General features: G+C 49.9%; 1 protein-coding gene across 1 annotated transcript in view; it reads right to left on the bottom strand.

Moving 5' to 3' along the window:
* Positions 1-20,617, bottom strand: part of LOC112124831 (centrosome-associated protein CEP250-like) — a 138,479-nt gene that overhangs the window by 56,901 nt on the left and 60,961 nt on the right. The window contains exon 7 of the mRNA XM_029914170.1: positions 47-130. Within this exon, the coding sequence (XP_029770030.1) occupies positions 47-130 (84 nt within the window). The remainder of the gene's footprint in view (positions 1-46; positions 131-20,617) is intronic.

Here is a 20,617-nt window from a genome sequence, read left to right as displayed (position 1 = left end):
CCCTTCTGGGGGGGTCCCATTAGGTTGCCTTTACTATTGACAGTACCTCTTTCTGTGCCATGCTATATTTGCTCCTCATGGTGACCACCTCCACCTCTGCTTCAGTAAGCTGATTCTTTGTCTTTTGTGCCTGTAGGTCAAGAAACATTAGGAACCATTAGAAAATGTATAACCAGACAGAAATATCCCATAATGCCACTATATAAATCCATGGAATGCCCCACCTTGAATACTGCATGCGGTTCTGGTCGCCCCATCTATAAAAAGATATATTAGAACTGGAAAAGGTACTGAGAAGGGCAACAAAAATGATGAGGGGTATGGAATGGCTTCCATGTGAGGAGAGATTAAAAAAACTGGGACTGTTCAGCTTAGAAAAGAGACAACCGAGGGGGGATATGATAGAGGGCTGCAAAATCATGACTGGTGTGAAGAAAGTGAATAAGGAAGTGTTATTTACTCCTTCTCATAACACAAAAACCAGGGATCACCCAATGAAATTAACAAGCAGCAAGTTTAAAACAAACAAAAGGAAGTATTTCTTCACACAACAATCCATCAACTGGTGGAACTTGTTGCTGGGGATGTTGTGAAGGCCAAGAACATAACTGGGTTCAAAAAAGAATTAGACAAGTTCCTGGAGCACAGGTCCATCAATGGCTATTGGTAATGGCTGGCTGCCTACAGAAAGTCCTGGCTACATGTTAGTCCTTTCACTGCCACTGCATTGTCTTCTCCCCTCCCCTCGGCCTGTCCAGCACAGCCTGGGTCCACTCCTACTCCCCATGGAGAGGCCGGCCTCGGCTCGGGACCTGCAGGCAGAGCTGGGGAGAGGAGGCAGGAATGGTGTGGGGATTAGCACGGAGCCAGTGGGGCCATTTTTTGATCAGGGGGACAGACATAGGGGAGACGGGGGGATAACAGATGTGCGAGGTTTGGGGAGACAGAGATTAAGCCCCCCACATTCCCCATGGCACAACTCTGACCTCTCCATTCCACCTCACAGCCCCCCTCAACACATCTTTAATGGAAAGGGAGAATATGGTGCTGACAGGCGCCCCTACCCCTAATCCACCCCCCCACCACACACTCCCATTTCCCCTTCCAGACTGCCAGCCTCCCCTACCACTCCCTCTAATCCTCCCCCTCCCTTTACCACCCATCCTCATTTATTCTCTGCTCCCCAACCTCCTCCCCCCTCCTCCCTGCACTAGTCCAAGGCCCTTCCATATTCCCCTTCACTGCTCCGACACCCCATATTCCCTCACTCTGCACCCTAAAAGTTACAAGAATCTGAAAATGACATAAGCAGCTGCTGTTAGGGTGGTTTCATGTCAGGAACCCCAAGACCGAATGATGCAGTGACTTGCTTTCCTTTGATCGCACTCAGGTCCAGTTACATTACATTATCCTAATGTAATGGGAGAGGGATAGCTCAGTGGTTTGAGCATTGGCCTGCTAAACCCAGGGTTGGGAGTTCAATCCTTGAGGGGGCCACTTAGGGATCTGGGGCAAAATCAGTACTTGGTCCTGCTAATGAAGGCAGGGGGCTGGACTCAATGACCTTTCAAAGTCCCTTCCAGTTCTAGGAGATAGGATATCTCCATTTATTTAATTTATTTTTAACTGCTCACTAGAATCCTTCTTCCCGCTAATTTCTTTGACAGTATTTCTAAAGTAAGATTGGAGTCTGTATATGGATTTTTTTCATAGAGTCCAAGGCCAGAAGGGACTGTTGTGATCATCCAGTCTGACCTCCTGTGTAACACAGGCCAGAGACCTGCCCCACAATAATCCCCAGGGCAGATTTCTGAGAAAAACATCCAATCTTGATTTTAAAATTGCCAGTGATGGAGGATCCGCCACGACCCTCCGTAAATTGTTCCACTGGGTTAATCACTCTCACCGTTACACATTTATGCCTAATCTCCAGTCTGAATTTGTCTAACTTCAACTTCCAGCCATTGGACTTTTCTCTGCTAGATTGAAGAGCCCGTTATTAAATATTTGTTCCCCACGTAGGTACTTACAGACTGTGATCATGTCTCCCCTTAACCGTCTCTGTGTTAAGCTAAATAGATTGAGCTCCTTGAGTCCATCACTATAAGGCAGATATTCTAAGTCTATAATCCTTCTCATGATTCTTCTCTGAACCCTCTCCAAGTGATTAACATCTTTCCTGAGTTGTGGGCACCAGAACTGAACACAGCATTCCAGCAGCGTCACACCAGTGCCAAATGCAGAGGTAAAATAAATTCTCCACTTCTACTCAAGATCTCCCTGTTTACGCATCCCAGGAACAAGCTAGCCCTTGTGGCCACAGCATTGCCATGGTTGCTCTTTAAAATATTGCTCTGAAACCAGAAATGTTGGTCTCATGGAAGAACTTCCCAAAGGAGTCCTGCGGAATGCAGTCAGAGAGTCTAACATGGGGCTTAGACTAGCTGACCCTTGTGGTCCCTTCTAACTCTCTGGTTCTAGGATACATGCGGCCTCTGAAAGCTCCCAAGGCTAGGCAACCACAGCATGTCACCTTGCGCCACCTGGAGCCTGGCAATCCCGTTCCTTCTCTCCAATGAGCTGCCAACCTGCCTTCCTGTCTAGCAAGCAATTTGCTGCTTTGTCAACTGGCCGACTTTAGAGCTAACCCAGCTCCTCTTACTCCCAGGGAGTGGTCTCATTGAAGCTAACGGGATTCATATGTGCAAAAGTGAGTCTTCACTGCTCTGACCCGGATGTGGTCCCTAAACCCCTCTGGTCCGCATACAAAACCCAGTCATCCCAGGTCAGTGCTTTCAAGTTTCAACCCAGGTTAGCTGGGTTGACTAAAGGCCAAGTGAGGCTTTCACTTGGGCTGGTAACCTGCCCACTTTGAAGTGAGGAGGCCAGCTAAATAACTCAAGTGCTGATAGTCTTCCAGTCCACCCAAAATTGCCCCTGTGTGACCAGGACAGACAAGTTCTCCCACAATTCACTGGGAAAGAATCATAGAGCTTCTCAGCTCACTGCAGCACAAAGAGCCATGGGAGGTGCCCCCAGAAGTCCTAGTGATACACACTGAGGAGCGCAGCCCCGGAGAGGACACAGTACGTCGGATAGGGCTTTGCAGTGTGGCTGCTCACCCCTGGACTAGGCTAACCCGGGGGCTCAGACCTAGGAACCAATCACCCAGGTTAGCCCTGTATTGACGATATACCCAAGGGAAGCCAACAACCAACAGAACATGAAATCCTGACCTAATGCTGAGCGCTATAGCCAGTCAAGCCTTCCTGAGTCTACGAGCCCCTGATCAGCCTGGCAGCCGGGCACTGCCCCAGCAGGTTGGATAATATGCATCCTACTGTATTTTATTTAATAAGTTCTCTTAAAATCTTGCTGCGAATCAACACATACATAAAAGACAAGACAGGGAAACAGAGGAAATGCTGCAGGCACGGATACAAGTGGGATGACAGCCCCATAGTAACTGGAGCCCACAGCATTGGCGTATGTGGAAGGGGCAGCACCAGCAGGATGGTTGCAAGGTGTTCCAGCTAAAGTGCCGATGCTCGTGGAATCGCAGCAAACACTGTTTAATTCTGTCCTCTAGAGAAGGGCAGAGCACAAGGCACAAAACCTAAGGAACAATAAAGAGGGATGTATGTAAAGCAACGCCCACGGGGAATCTGCGTTGTTCCAGCTCACGGAGCTAGCAGCTGTAATAACGCCGTTTGCACATAGCCACAATGACACCATTGCTAACATCAGGTCTTTTGTCTTAAAGCGAAGGCTTTCCCACTGATATTCAATGGAGTGCTTTGCACACAGCACATCAGCCAGTTTAAAAAACGTATTTACTGACCATGCATTAACCTGACAAAATACAAGGAAAGGGCTGGCCACAGGATCAAACTGCTCCTTAGCAACACTCTGGGGAGTCCACACAAGGCTGATGCCTGGAGCCCCAAGCATGCTAGGTCAGTGGTGCTGAAACCACTGTGCATGGCTCTTTGGTGTCAAGAACTGCCCTTACTGCCGTCCTGCAGACAGCTGGCTAGTCACATGGTGCTGGCTCGCCTGGCTTTCGGCTGCTAAATTTAATTAAGACAGCTAGAACAGATCATACACTTTCCTAATATTACTTTTCCTAGTAAGCAACTGCTGCTGTTGCTGCCACAGGCATGTGCAGCCATGAGTGGGAGGAGGGAGATGGTTTGTGCCAGCACAGTGGTGCAGGAGAATCTCGCTATGTACTTCTCACTGCAAAATATCCAAGAGCTGCTGTGTAGGCGCTTTACAGGCCGAAGGGAAGAAATGGACCCTGCCCTGAGAAACGCACTGTCCACATTCAGATGGGACAGAATCAGGAAAGGGAACAAACAGCAGCAAGACAGAAGCAGAATGGCTACAACCATACAAAGCGACAAAGAGTCCTGTGGCACCTTGCAGACTAACAGACGTATTGGAGCATAAGCTTTTGTGGGTGAATAGGCATGCATCTGACGAAGTGGGTATTCACCCACGAAAGCTTATGCTCCAATACGTCTGTTAGTCTATAAGGTGCCACAGGACTCTTTGTCGCTTTTTACAGATCCAGACTAATACAGCTACCCCTCTGATACTTACAACCATACAGTCTTGCAGAGACTACCCAATTGATGCATGCACACATCTCAATGGTTCCATTACAGTCCTACAATCATTCTGCAAAGCTTTGTAAGTCATAAGCAAGAATGTGTTTGTCATGGCCATGACTTCCCTGATCTTTATTGTTATTTCTGCCCCGAAGTATGTCCCTCCAGAGCTCAGAATGCCCTGACACACTGAAAAATACAATAAAGAAGAGTTACATAATCAAACAAAAAAGACACCCTCATGGTCACTTCAACCTGGTCTGCCTGATACCGAGCAAATCGCCTCTGGGAATTGTTACATCTCAGACTGTGTCTTGCTGTGGGAGTCGTTGGGGCTTGGTGATCGTTATATACTTGTAAAACACTGACAATGACTATTTAATCATTTTCCAATGGAAAGTCAACATGCCCACAATGCCCTGGGTGTGCCAGGATGCTCCCTGTTTGTCATTCACTAAAATGATGCCCGTCTGCCATGACAAACAACCAGTCTGTTCAAGAGCTGCGGGTCAGTGGATTCGTGTTCAGGGCAAGGATGTACAGCTATTTCTGCAGTACACCAAATCAGGCAACCTCTGATTTCTGTCACATGTTTCCCATCTTCCCTTGGACTTTATCTGACCAGCTGCCATTCCCACAAGGCAAATTTAGATGAATGAAAAGAACGAGCGTTTTCGATACTATATCATGTGATCTGGAAGGTCCTAGTTTGGATGAACTAGCAAAATTCCAAGAATCAATCACCACGATGCACTGTCGTATTCTAGAATGAACTACCAGCGGAGAAACCAAAACGAGGATTTTAGGAGATGGACCCAAGCTTCACTGTCTATCTGAAGCCTCTGACACTGAATGCAGGTTCCTGCCAAGGGTATTGACTCTAGTGTGTGCCCTGCTGCAGGCAGCAAACAGGGCCACACCTGCACGTGAGGGGAGCACCTCCCTGCACCAGCAGCGTCACTCCGATCACAGTGGCTGCCTTCCTGGCAAGGCGAAATGCTCCAGGAATCAGCTTCACGTCGAAACACATTACAGGCTGAACGTGCCCCCACTTCTCCTGGGCAGGGGTTCAGGCACATCCCCCAATGCCCGTGGAGCTTAAGTGTGTGTCTACACTGGAATAAAAGACCTGCGGCATGGCTGCATCTGGCCCAGGTCAGCTAACGGGCTGTGGGGCTTAAAACTGCGGTGTAGACATACGGGCTTGGGCTGGAGCCTGGGCTCTGGGACCCTCCCTCCTCCTGGGGTCCCAGAGCTTCCAGCCAGAGCCTGAACGTCTAGACCTGCAGCCCAAGCCCCGTGAGCCTCAGTTTCTGGCCTGTGTGTTTAACTGTTGTGTAGACGCACCCTGAGGCCAGTTCTTCAAATGTCCCTCGCCTAGTGTCGTGACTTCCTGTAAGTGCACACACAGTCCCTCAAAGTCATCACACATTTCCCATCTCCTCCCTCCCTCACGGCATTCACTGCAATCCTCCAAGCCTTCTAGCTCACGTTTGACTTGAAACACGCAGGGACCGTGCAGAGGGGAGCAGAGCACAGTTCAGGATCTGTACTAACAAAAGAAGACCCTGTCATTCCATATTATGGTGAACCTGGAATCCATGGAGTATTAAAAAATTCCCAGAATGTCAGGTTGGGGGCTTGGTTTGGTACAGCTGGTGCATGAAGTCATTCTGTGCTTACAGCGTCTGACAGAAGATGGACCCAATCAGTAGCAGATGCTGATTATTCTGAATAACCACCCTGCTCCCCACACCTTGACTACTCTTCCCCCACTTTACACCTGCAACCTTCCTCTTCAAGCCCTCCTGAGAAACCGCCTTCTTCCCCAGTGTCTCCATCAGAGAACCAACCCCCTCACCAACGCCTGACATTCCCAGCGTGATGCACCTTTCCAAGTACATCTCACAACCGCTTTCTCCTGAGCCAGTGTTCTCCCTCCCGCTCATGCCAGGGTGCCTGTAGCCTACAGTGGGCGGCACAGGGGAGGTCCTCTGAACTGATTTTCTCTGGCACCGTATGCAACTGTCCAGTAATAGATCTACAGCCAGGATAGCAGCTCCTTAAGCTTAGCTCTTCCTTGGCAGCATGCCAATGGTACTGGGCATATTTTACAATACCAGTCACTGTCTCATCACTGGAGTGACTATGCAGTGTCCTCTGCAGTCTGTTACACTCAGCTCTCTGCAATGTTCTGACGTAAATGCTCCCGCCTTCGGATCCATGTCATGGTTCAAATGTCCCTTCCCTCCACATCAGCGATACTCTGACCAAGGCTCACGAGCTGCCAGTGGCTCTTTAATGTGTCTCCTACGGCTCTTCGCAGCACAGGATATTAAAACAGTGTCATTTACTTATTAAACAGGCTAAGTTATTAGCCAATCAGGAGGCTTTTACTATTATCCTATTGCAGTTGATCAAGTATTATTATTTTGTCAGTCATTTTGCTGTGAGAATTACATATATATAAAAACTCAATATTTTCCCTGCCCTACTGTTTGAATAGGAATCTGTAGTCCCATAGTAAATGACACAATGATTTCACACAACTGTGGCTCTTTTGGGTGATGCTGATCACTAATTTGGCTCCTGAACCACTGAGGTCTGAGTGTCACTGCTCTACATATCCAACTGCATGCCGTCTAGCACCTCAGCAGAACACAGGGTCCACTCTGGGCCACAAGGAGCCTCACCCATCCCTTAGCCTGCCCCACTCTGGGTGACCCCAGAACTTGCATGGAACACCGTGTCACTTCCTCAGATCAGAAGCACAAAACTGGGGTAGCTCTTCCCAGGACTGTACTCCTCTGATGAAGTGGGCATTCACCCATGAAAGCTTATGCTCCAATACTTCTGTTAGTCTTAAAGGTGCCACAGGACCCTCTGTTGCTTTTTACAGATTCAGACTAACACGGCTACCCCTCTGATACTTTTTCTTGTTGTTACAGCACAGATTTGACACTCTGGAAATGCTCCCCTCTTCCTGAAGTTTATTAGAACAATCACAATTCTATAGCTGTAATTCTTTCCATTCCTTTCTTTCATTCTGAATTAAAGACCATCCACTTCAGAACCCAGCCAGGTGCTTTCTGATATCAAGGAAAGTGCCTGAAGAATGAATTGCTCCTATCAGAAATAAAGCATTTTCGTTCTGCCACAAGCAGGGAGATCTGTGTTTCTAAGTCTCTCCAAAGGCAACTCCATCTTTACTGCTCTCTCTCCTTTTCCTTTGATGCACAAAGCCTGTACATCACAGGGCTGTGATTGCGTTCAGCTTTGGAGCAGTAGAATTGTAAATATTCATTGGAGTCCAAGCTTGTTTTCCCAAGTCTCTCCTAAGGGCTCTGCGGCTATGCAAACAGCAGCGGCTGTGCATTAGCCTCCCGGCCTGGAGGCTGCCTGTTTCTCCACAGCCCTCAGGACTACTTCTTTACAGAAACTGCACAGAGTGAAGCCAGCCTTAACGACTATTTCAGCCAACAGCTCCCTTGTTTTCTTTATTCTCGCCACATTTGACAGGGCAGGCTATCGGTCCCTCACCACATCATACCTACCATGGACACATACCTGCTCTATGCTATGACACTGATCAGTTGCTGACAGCTGGCGTCAGCAAAGGTGTGCAGACACACTCCCAGCATAGTATGGGCACCAGGCGTGCTGCGCACACTCATGTAGCCCCCGTCCTTGAGGTACAAACCCCGGGCACAGGCCCAAGTAAACTCACAAATGCCGCACACCCTAGGGGCACATGTCTGCTCCCCACACCCTGAGTCCTAGGAAGACAAATGGACGCACTCGCATATGCCCTTGAACTCCTGGAGTGCCCACGGGCACACTCGCATACACCTCCCTACACACACACCTGGGTGCGTGCCCACAGGCACACTTGCGCACACCCACCCACACACACACCTGGATGCATGCCCACGGGCACACTCGCATACACCCCCCTACACACACCTGGGTGCATGCCCACGGGCACACTCGCGTACACCCACACCTGGGTGCATGCCCACGGGCACACTCACATATGCTCCCCCCCCGTGTGGAGTGCACATGGAGACATACAGCAAAGGTGCAGTAAAGGGCGTGAGTCACTCTAGGTTGACAGGACACAGTCTTGCCCCTCACCAAGGCTGCCAGGAAGGTAACAGGAAATTTATTAATGTCCAGGCTACTCAGTCTGCACAGCCACTAAAGGAATCACGTTTGCACCCAGAAACAGGCTTCCCCAGCCCACCGTGCTGGTGCTAGGACAGCCGAGGCGTGCAGGGGAAACGCTGTGTGGGCATCTGCGCCAGCCCACTGAGATCTGTGTGGCTAAGCCACGCACCCCCCATTGTCTTCTGCACACACTGCAGTACGTGCTCAGCCTCCCTCCAGGGTAACTCGTTACCAGGTGACCAGGCAGATCAGAGGCACCTCCAGCTTCCTAGGAACAGTCACCCCTTCTTCGTGGATGAAGATTTGGCCATCATGACCCACACACTTGTTACCTGGCTGTGTTACAGCAGCTCGCTGTACCTGGGAGTGACCGCAGAGGCTGCAGACCATGCAGAATGTGGCACCCCACCTCCTCGATCGGATGAGCATAACACCCTACGATCAGATCCCTCCAGTGACCCTGGGCTGTTGCCTGTTCAAGACCTTGATACCCATGTCAAACCACCGACCGGTCAGGACCCAGCTCCATGCAGGACCTGCCAAGACAGCTAGCTCCTTTGGGGACTCAGCAGAGGAGCACAATCGTCAGCAATAAAGCACTCTCAGGTGAGAGGCTGTGGCTGTGATGTGGACTTTCAGAGGGGATTAGACCAGTTCAGGGCAGGGGGGCCGGCAAGGCCTGCCTCTCTGAGAAAGCTTTTCCATGTAACCAGAATGATTATTACAATGTGTGCACTTGTGTACACAGCTGGGTCCCCCACCAAATATACACCCCCCGTCCCCCGCATGGATTCCCATAGCCAGGGAAGGGAGAAGACTCTGTGAAAACAAACAAGGACTAATTTACCTGACACTATGGTACAGGTGGAGGGGCATTTAGAAAACCCAGGGACAGACTATGAGAGGTCAGGAAACTGAAATCAGTCAAGTCAGAATTGTTACTGGAAATACAATTCTGCTTCTGTACTGGTATTAGGAGAAGTGATCTGGCAAGGCTTGGAGCCGTGTGCATTTTCCCGTTAGCCTCTTTAAGAACGGACCCTTTTGGTCTACTGCTCACTGAGGACAGAGCCCTCTGCACGGACGACCAACCCTTCGACCTGCAAGCTACAAGGAAATAGCTCAAGACTCTCCGATACTTGCTGGCGTCTCTGTCCTGCCTACAGCACTGTGAGCACGTCGAGTCACCAGGATGAAGGGAAGAGTAATTCCCCCAACAAAGAACGCCTGGGAACCTGCTAACTGACCAAGGCTCATCTTTTCTTTACAACCTCCTGTCACAGCCGCTCAAATTCAGTGGGCTACGAAGTACTATGAATGGGACAATCAACCTGCCAACAGTCAGCCAGCAATGATTTCTTCCTAAGACCAGAACTCAGCCCCCGCTGTGCAATTAGCACCCTCTGAGACATGGATCCATTCGGAGAACATCCAATTCAGAGACACAAATATATAACGGAAAGGAGAGGCAGAGGAGTGAGAAAAAAAAAAAGTCCTTCATAAAAGTCCAAAACAAATAGCCCACAACTTGCAGGGATTCTTTCTACATGGAAAGAAACAAAAATAACAGAGAACAAAGCTTTATCTTGTGGTGACAAGGAGCCCTGAACCCATTGCTGGTTCTGCCGGTGACTCAGGGTACTCGGGAAAGTCAGTTAGCCCATGTGCTGCATCTGTACAAGACTTGCCTACCTCATTTTAATTCACTAATATCTGTTAAAAGGTGGAACATGCTGGAGAAGGGGGAAGTATTACTCTCCTAATGATTAGTGGTCAGTTGGTGGGAAATGAAATATCAACCACCTATGGTTTAATACAAGACTTTGATTGTAATACAGAAACTGCTTGGATGCTGCTGCAGGTTCAGTCCTGGCACAGTTGTCACTAGTACTCCATGCATCAGGACCCAAGTGGGGGGTCCATGGGGAGTGTGCTGACCGCATCCAGCTTAAAGTTTGCGGAGGACATAAAAATTGGGGCAGTGATAAATAATGAAGAGGACATGTCACTGATTCGGGGTGATCTGGATTGCTTGGTAAACTGGGCACAAGCAAGCACTATGAATTTTAATGCAGCTAAATGTAAATGTACACACGTAGGAACAAAGAACGCAGGCCATACTTACAGGACGGGGGACTCTACCCTGGGAAGCAGTGACCGTGAAAGAGATTTGAGAGTCCTGGTGGAGAATCAGATGAACAGGAGCTCCCAGTGTTGACGCTGTGGTCAAAAGGGCTGGGATGCAGAGAGAGAGGAATCTCGAGTAGGAGCAGAGAGCTTATTTTACGTATATATTTGGCTCTGGTGTGACGCTGCTGGAATACGGTGTTCAGTTTTGGCGCCTGCAATTCAGGAAGGATGTTGATCAGTTAGAGAGGGTTCAGAGAAGAGCCAAAGGAATGATTAAAGGCTTAGGATACCTGCCTTATAGCGATAGACTCGGGGAGCTCAATCTATTCAGTTTAACAAAGAGAAGAAGGCTAAGGAGTGACTTGATCACAGTCAGTATCTACAAATTTAATAATGGGCTTTCAGTCTAGCAGAGCAATGTATATCACGATCCAATGGCTGGAAGTTGAAGCTAGACAAACTCAGCCTGGAAATAAGGCATAAATCTGTAATGATGAGAGTAATTATCCAGTGGAACAATTTACCGAGGGTTGTAGTGGATTCTCCATCACTGACAATTTTAAAAATCAAGATTGGATGTTTTTCTCAGAAATCTGCCCTAGGGATTATTGCGGGGCAGTTCTCCGGCCTGTGCGACACAGGAGGTCGGACAGATGATCACAATGGTCCCTTCTGGCCTTGGAATCTGTGAAAAGTGTAACCGGTCTCTTTCCAAAACTGGATCAGACAGAGCGGGGTTAAGATGAGGATGACGATGGGACTGGTTTCGGCGTACTGCTTGCCCCACTGCACTGCCAAATTGCTCGATGAGCTGAATGAGTTCCTCCCCCTCATGGCACTGGAAAGGCACTGACTGTGTGTTCTTGGAGATTTCAATTTGCATGCAGAGGATGAATCTTCTGCGCTGGCTTAGGGTTTCCTGGTATGTCTACGTGGCAAGCAGAAACCCGGGGCACTGTGTCTCAGAACTCAGGTCAACAGACTGGGGCTCACACAGTGGTACTAAAAACAGCTGTGGGCTCAGGTTGGAGCTTGGGCTCCGAAGCCCACCCTCCTCCCAGGCTGGCCGTTACCCCTGCATTTGAGGCTGGGGCTCATCGCTCCTGTTGTTTCGATGGTCTGTCCTCAGAAGGGCTGCAGAGAGCTTGGAGGGAGAGTCTTGTTCCGCTGACTAATCCCATGAAGGTTTGGTAGGACACTATAATACTCTTATGTTCTCCACCACTGACGCGGTGGTCCCATGGCACCTTCTTCACTGGCTTTGTTCTGACAAGGTCACCCAGGCTCACAGGTGATCTGCAATAAACGAAGCGAGAGAGAAGACTGTTGGCGTGCTGGTGCTGGAAGTCCTATGCTAAGGCTGATCAGCCGCACAGGGGGCAAAGAACTAGTTCTTTTCCTTCACTGTTGCATCCATAAAAACCTTGGTCAGCAGGTTTGTTTTGAGTGGTAGTCGGAGAGTATAGTAAATCAGTCCTGTCTCAACGTGGTAGCTGGTCTGAGTACTTCCTAATGTGAAGAAATTGCTTGTTGCTCTGCAGACAGGATTGATCAGATTAGGGATGAGTTATCTGCTTCCTTGGAGGGGGAGCAAGACCCTGTCCTCTCTGCAAAAGTCCCAGATGGTGGTGCTCGCTAAAGTACTGGAGGTGTTGGGAGAACTTTGTCCCACAACCTGTGCTTTGGAGCCACATCTTCCTGGCTGGTGAAGGCCAGTGGAGAAGTACTAAGCCTCTACCTTGTGGTGACTGTCAATGCCTCTCCAAGAGGGATGGCTGCCTATTGCTTTGAAGGATGCAACATTGTGGCCTTTGCTCAAGAAGTCAACACTCAATACAGACAATCTAGCTAATTATCAACCCATAGCACACACCTCCTGCTTGAGGATGCTTGTGGCAAGACAACTCGCTCAGTATCTAGAAGTCCTTGATCGCCTGGCCCCTTATCAATCTAGGTAGAGACCTGGCTAGGGCACGTGGACTGCACTAGTCACGGTGGTTGATGATCTCCTCTGGGCTGTGGACGGAGATCAGGGTCCGTGCTGCGATCAGATCTCTCAGCTACCTTTGTTACCACTGATTATGACATGTTGCTGACCCACCAGTGGACCCCCAATTTCGTTTTCTCTCGGAGATCTGAGCAGGAAGTCAGGTATAACTGTTCCTCTGCTTGAAGAGCTCTCAGATGAGGGGCGGTGGAGTGTGACATTCTCCCTCCTGTTCCAGGTGTACATGGGGCCAGTAGCAGGATTAACGAGGAGGCCTGAGGTCTGGTGTTTTCCGTATGCTGACGCTGTACGTCTCCAAATCATGTGACCCGTACGATGCAGCTCAGTGCTTCAGCCACTTCCTGGTGGAGATCAGGTCAGAGATGAGAGCGAGCTGGCCACAGCTCAGTGCACGCAGGACTGAGGTGATGCTGTGGGTTGGGGGAAGGAGCCGGAGGAGATGGTATCTATCCCTGTGACTGAGGGAGTATGTCTGCCGCTAGTTATTAGACTCGCCAGCTAAGGGTTGATTTTAGCCACCCAGCTGCTGAATGACGATCACGTTACAGCAGTGGCCCAGTCATCCGGTGAGGAGGCTGATTTCTTTCCTTTCCAATGCTGACTGGGTCACTGTGCTCTATGTGGGGCTGCCCCTTAAAGCCATCGGAGGACTGGAGCTGGTGCAGAACCACAGCCTGGCTTGCTGAGCAGGGCCTCTTGCTGGGAGCCTGTGCCCCAGTGCTCCAGGATCTGCACTGGCAGCCCAACGGACTCCGGCTGGAAATTAGGGTGCTGGGTACAACCCACCAGAGGGCTGCACAGTTCATTGCTCACACTCTAGTCAGAACCCTATTGACATTGGTGACAACTGGGAAAGCAGAAAAGCCTGATTTCCACTGAGACCAGAAATGCCCAGGATTGGCCTGCCTGAGGAATCCCCTCCCTCCCCACGCCGTACTGCCACAGAGGAGCTCGAGCTGGAGTCCCTTGTTATCAGAGATGGGGCAACTGGCAGGACTCAGGAGCTTGCGCTTCCCATCTGGTCCGAAATAGCCCAAATTCATGGCCTCCCACAAGCAAGTGTGGCTGAGGGGGAGGGATAGCTCAGTGGTTTGAGCATTGGCCTGCTAAACCCAGGGTTGAGAGTTCAATCCTTGAGGGGGCCACTTAGGGATCTGGGGCAAAATCAGTACTTGGTCCTGCTAGTGAAGGCAGGGGGCTGGACTCAATGACCTTTCAGGGTCCCTTCCAGTTCTATGAGATAGGTATATCTCCATATATTATTGCTTCCCTGGACAGAAAGGAGCTTTGTTTGTAGGTGTTGGCTGGCAGGCAGAGTTCTCTCCTGAATAACGATTATAATGCTGCCGGATTCTATTGTCATGCCATGTGTCAGAGAACCTAGATCACTATTCAAACATCCTACTAATGACAGTGAAATCACTGTGTAACTATCACAAACCTCTCCTCAACAAGTAGCACGTTTTAAACGTAGGAGCCTAAAGTTAGGCCCCTAAACCCATATTTAGGCTTCTAAATAAGTGGCCTGATTTTCAAAATGCTGAGCAGCCAGCAGCGCTCACTGGAATCAAGCTGCCGAAATAAGGGCCTGGGCGCCTAGAGCTAATCTCAGAGTTCCCAGATCACGTCCAGGACAAGCCAGAAGAGAACCATCCTGCATCTACTTCTTACTGACCAGACTGACTGCGATTAATAGAGAAGGTGAAACCAGCGACAGCTGAGCCCAGTAAGGAATGGGACGCTGTCCAAATCCAGCACTAGGTAGGCATTCGATTTTGGGAAAGCAAATGATGTACAATTAAGAAATGTAGCGAGAAAGAAGTAATTGGAGGAATAATTCAAATCCATAAGCGTAGGGGATCTTACTTGTCACCATAATTAGGGCACAGCAGATTACAATTCTTCAAATAAGGAAAAGGGCAGGAACATGGCTAAGGGCTGACTCTGTGTTGGGTTCTGTACTGTCATCACCAGAGCATGTGAATGCCCCAAGATTTGCAGTTAAGATTTCTGTTGGGGTGTGAACAGCTGGGGAGGGAACCACACAGATACACAGAGTCAGTTAAGGCGGAAAGGGAAAAGCTGCTAGAAAGCAGAATGAGTTAATGTTGCCAAAAGCACTAAGAGAACTAAAAAGCACTTTTACAAAGCTATCCAGAGAAGACACGCCCCAACTAAAAGCGAAGAAGGGGGACAAACCAAGATTGCATCTGAAATGGCTGACCCTGGACTCTAGATCTCTCTAGCAGAAATAAAGGGGGAAAAAGACTGTACAACTAGGAAATCAAGAATATCTTATTAAAAGAGCTATTCAAGTATATAAAGGTTGTTACAAGGAGGAGGGAGAAAAATTGTTCTCCTTAACCTCTGAGGATAGGACAAGAAGCGGTGGCCCGGCCCATGCTGCTTCCCGTAGCTCCCATTGGCCGGGAACGGCGAACTGCGGCCGCTGGGAGTTACGAGCAGCTGGGCCTGCAGACGCTCAGGTAAACAACGTGTTTCGCGGCCCGCCAGGGGCTTACCCTGAATAAGCCGCGAACCAAGTTTGAGAACCCCTGGTCTAGACAATACTTGGTCCTGCCTTGTATTTGTTTTAAACCTGCTAACTATTAATTTCATTGGGTGACCCCTAGATTTTGTACTGTGTGAAAGTGTAAATAACATTGCCCTATTCACTTTCTCCACACCAGTCATTATAGACCTCTATCATATCCCCCACTTTGTCATCTCTTTTCTAAGATGAAGAGTCCCAGGTTTTTTAATCTCTCCTCACATGGAAGCTGTTCCATACCCCTAATCATTTTTGTTACTCTTCTCTGTACTTTTTCCAATTCCAATATATCTTTTTTGAGATGGGGCGACCACATCTGCACGCAGTATTCAAGATGTGGGCATACCATGGATTTATATTATATAGAGGCAATATGATATTTTCTGTCTAATTATCTATCCCTTTCTTAATGATTCCCAACATTCTGGTCACTTTTTTGACTGCCGCTGCACATTGAGTGGATATTTTCAGAGAACTATCCACAATGACTCCAAGATCTCTTTCTTGAGTGGTAACAGCTAATTTAGACCCCATCATTGTATATGTACAGTTGGGATTATGTTTTCCAATGGGAATTACTTTGCATTTATCAACATTGAATTTCATCTACCATTTTGTTGCCCAGTCACCCAGTTTTGTGAGATCCCTTTGTAACTCTTCGCAGGCTGCTTTGGACTTAACTATCTTGAGTAATTTAGTATCGTCTGCAAACTTAACCACTAGCTGTTAACCCCAACATCATTTATGAATATGCTGACTAGCACAGATCCCAGCACGGATTCTTGAGGGACCTGGCTATTTACCACTTTCCATTGTGAAAACTCACCACTTATTCCCACCCTTTGTTTCCTATCTTTTAACTACTTACTACTCCATAAGGGGACCTTCCCTCTTAACAGGAGCAGCTGAAAGCACAGTATCTGACCTGGAGAGATGTTTTTGTGTTGGGGTACAATCTGAAAAGAGAACTTTTGGTGTGTTATCAAAAGAAGCTGTTTCCTGCTATTTGATTCTTTCTGTGTTCAGAGACACAGGACTTTGCATATTCTTTATACACAGATACAACTGCATCAAAGACATACCTGACCCTCACCAATTTCTGCTCCCTGCCGGAACACCCACAGCACCTCAAACTGCCACTAGCCACTCAGATCGAAAAGGGGCAACAATAATAAATGGCAGTATCATCTCTCTAGCAGACATGGTGGCAATCTCAAATCACCCCAGCAGAGCACAGCGCTCTGGCTCCAGCTGTAGGTATTGTGCATGCAGCCTAGAAAGGGACAAACCCTCACGAAGCTGATATTCTCCAGCTTGGTGCTTCAGTGTGTGTCTTACCAGCAGGCTAGCATCCCGCAGCTCGGCCTGGAGCCTGTGCACTGCTGTCTCTTTCTCCCGCAGCTCACCCTGAACATCAGCAAGCCTCTGCTGCAGCTCTGCCTGCTCCTCCCACTGGCGTGCTGGCATCTCACAGGAAAGACTCCCACTGGCTTTTTCCCAGGTCCTCAGGCTGGACATCAGTTTCTCAATCTGGTGGGGAGACACAACAACTCACCAAAGGAAGCCTGGGACTAGCCCCACCTGGCAGCCCTGTGGCTGACACTGTGCACACATTAATACCCTGCTGCCCGCGGGTGCAGTCTGCAGCATTGCCTTCCCAGAGACCTGGGGTGTCATTCTGATGGTCTGGCTCCCAATTCCCTGTGTGATTCGGACTCCAGCGGAAACTGCCGCCAATCCCTGTAGATGCTGGACATTAAACTATCCGCTCTCGCCATTACGCCATCAGTTGAATTCTCTGTGTCTCTTGCCTCAATGCCTGGCAGAGTCTCAGCCCAGACTGGCTGGTGGCGCTAGGGGAGGATTCCATTCTTGGCAGGGTGTGGGCTTTTTGCTTTGTTTAGTATTTTCTAAATGGACAACCAACCCGAAATTCTCAATTACTGAGGGACAATCTTCACTCATTGCTATATTTGCTTTCCACAACCAACTCTCTGAATAACTTTTCATGAATGATGTACCCGAATACTTGGATGCTAATATCTAAACTGTATTCTTAAATTTATTCACCTAAATTTGGGTTATTGCTGATTATGCACTATATGTATCTTATGACTTTTAAAACAAACTATTTCTGGATAATCTAAGCACTATACCTAGATGTACAGACACTATTTTCTTAACCTGTGTACTATATAATTTTTTAACATTAGCTTTAATCAAATTTGTAAGTATTTAAAAGATGAAGGTTCAGGGAATGCCTTCCTGTCCCAGCCAGGGATGACAGCGTCTGCCTGAGAAGAGAGAGAGAGAGAGGATCCCTTCCTCCCGCTCTCGCTGCCTCTTCCAGGAGACCCCAGCAGTTTTAGATCATGGGAATTTTCTTATTGCTGGCCCCGCCAGAGTGACCGAGTCCCCAGAGGGCTGCTGCAGGGTGACTGAAACAGACAGAGACCTTCCCAGGTGAGATGCACTCAGAGGAAGTGCTTCCAAGCAGCAGCCGCGGAGATTTCTGTTAAACACTGAAAAATGGGGCTTCCTCCTAATCTCCCAGAATGACAAGGTGTCTCCTGCGCTTGCAGGACCAAGTCCAGCCCCTTCCCTGTCTGCACTTGTGACCTTGCCACACTTTCAGGGTAACTGCATCTGTACATGCCCTGTGTGGTCCAGTCCAGGAGTGCCCAGCCTGGTCTCAGGCCTCCAGTTGCCACCTGTCTGTGGGTGGGACCCTTGTCCCACTCCCTTCTGGCTGGGGGGTTCTCAGGCTGCCCAGCTCCCTGCCTTACACTGTGATATCCCTAGCAAGCCAGCTCTGCATAACGGACATTGCTTCTCCCCCAGGGCTCTGAGCAGGGCTTGATGGCTGTGACCACTCAGCTCTTCCTAAGCAAACACTTTCCTCCGTAATGTAAAAGCATTACAGAGAAAACCTATAAAACCAATACACATTCCTATATGCATGCTAACTGCTACCCAGAGGTCAAAGTCTTCCCAACCCTTCTGTGAAGGTTGGGCCCTGCTTGGCCCGACAGTCCTGTCCAGTTGCTGGATCAGGAAGAAGGCCCTAAGTCAGTGTAAACATTGCCTTTTTATATTAACATCCCTTTCTTTGTCAGTTATCTCCAGAAAACCCAGTTTGAACCAGTCCATGCAAGCCTCTGGGGAGGGGGACACCTCTCTGTGTGCCAACTATGTGATCCGCCTTAATCACTGGTGACTGTGTTTGGTTCCTGGAGGAGCAGTGGGAACCCTCCCCCTTGGAGCTGCATACAATCCCTAGTCCACACTGACACAAAACGTATTACAAGATGGTCCCCAAAGACATCACAGGCAGGTGCAGTATCTGCCTCCCCCTTGTTACGCGGGGGAGATATCTGGCTCTGCCTCTCCCTGCTTCACAGGTCACTGGGAGAGTCCATGGAGACCAAGCTCAGCTCACACTCTTGGCCTCCATGGACTCTGGCCAAACCAGAAGACAGGGAATGCAAAATCTGGGGCCAGATGCCATGGACAGGGAAAGGCCTCGCTGGCTGTGCCCACAGAGAGAGACTGAGATGGCCCAGCTCTGTGCCCCCTGCACTGCAGAAAAGGCAAGAAGGGGCCAGGGTCTGTATGATGGGATCAGCTTGTGCCCCTACATTAGAGAGGAAGTGGGTTCAAGCAGAGGGGCTGGTTGATGGGACCTGCCTGGGCTTCTACATTGTGGGGTGACTATAAGTGCGGTGGTGGGGAGGGGGCTGCACTGCGGGGGGGATGGGTCTAAGCGGGGGGGGGCTGCACTGCGGGGGGGTGGGGAGAAAGGGGGGGGGGGGGGGCTGCACTGTGGGGGAATGAAGTCTCCACTGATATAACAAATTGCTTTCAGTGCAGCAGCCCAGTCTCTGAGATCCCCTGGGGCGGAGCAGGGGGTGCAGAAACGACGGTGTGGTAGGGATGCCAGGGGGCTAGTGGGCCTCTGGGAAGTTTAGCGCCCAGCTGTACAGTGCCAGAGGCGCCTGCGGTACGAAGGATGGTTAAATCTTTGCACTCCTTATACGTTCCCGGGAGCTGAAAAGCTTCATCTGCCTGGACTGGAAGCTCTGCCCTTCCCCTGGCCGCTCCTAGCCTCACAGCCGTCCATTTCCCAAGCAATGAGAATGGAGTTGGTGGAAGTCCCCGCCTGATGATTTATCCGGGTCACAGAGAGGACAGCCGGCTAACTGAGGTTAACAGCTTTCTTGGGTTCATTTCAGAAAGACATTAGCATGGGGCTGTATTAAACAATGATGTGCCAAATCCTGATTCATGCACCTGGCGAGCTCCCTGTCAGGCAGGGGGACCCAGCTGACAGGCAGGGCTGAGCTGCTCGCCTGGAGGGCAGGCCCATAATTCATGCTCCTGGTGCTCAATTACACCTGACATGCCAGGCCGTGGCTCCGGTACCTCACCCAGCTGAAACAGCCCTGGGTGGGCAGCCCCGAGCCTTCACCAGTCAGGAGTCAGCCCCCCCCACATCATGAGACAAGCTTCAAAACAACAAGTTTAAACAAATGGGTGTTTCTCACCTGCCGCCCCCCTCCCCCCGTTTGCGTGTGATCAGCTCAGGGTCACAGTCTGGCCTCACCGACACAACCAGAAACACAGGCCTCCCTGACAAGAGGGGACCCTTGACCTCTGCTCCCCCTGGGCTCCGGGGAGCTGCTAGCCTTGCCTCTCAGTGCCCCCTCATGCCCACACAGCTGCCCCCTCATATCCTCCCTCTGAGCGACTCCATGGTCTTCTGCCCCCCACCTGTCCGTACATTCACTGCCCTATTTCCCTCCCTTTTCCCTCAGTCTCCTCCACTTCATGCTATCCCCTCAGCCTCTGCCCTCCCCTATACCACATCTTCCTCCTGCTCCCCCTCACACCCTTGTACCCCTCTTGCTGTCTCGCCTTCCCCTACACCCCCAAACCTCCGCCTGCTCCCCTTCCTTCCTCTGCACCCCCAGTCCTCCTCCTGCTTCTTCCCCTGCACCTGTGTACCCCTCCTGCTCCCCTTCCTTCCCCTACACCCCCCGTCCTCCTCCTGCTTCCTCCCCTGCACCTGTGTACCCCTCCTGCTCCCCTTCCTTCCCCTACACCCCCCGTCTTCCTCCTGCTTCCTCCCCTGCACCTGTGTACCCCTCC

The sequence above is a fragment of the Terrapene carolina genome, unplaced genomic scaffold (assembly GCF_002925995.2).
Source record: "Terrapene carolina triunguis isolate 2854851 unplaced genomic scaffold, T_m_triunguis-2.0 Scaffold32862, whole genome shotgun sequence".
NCBI classification, from domain to species: Eukaryota; Metazoa; Chordata; order Testudines; family Emydidae; genus Terrapene; species Terrapene triunguis.
The sequence above is the reverse complement of the archived record's forward strand: the minus strand, read 5'-3'. Positions and strand labels throughout refer to the sequence as shown.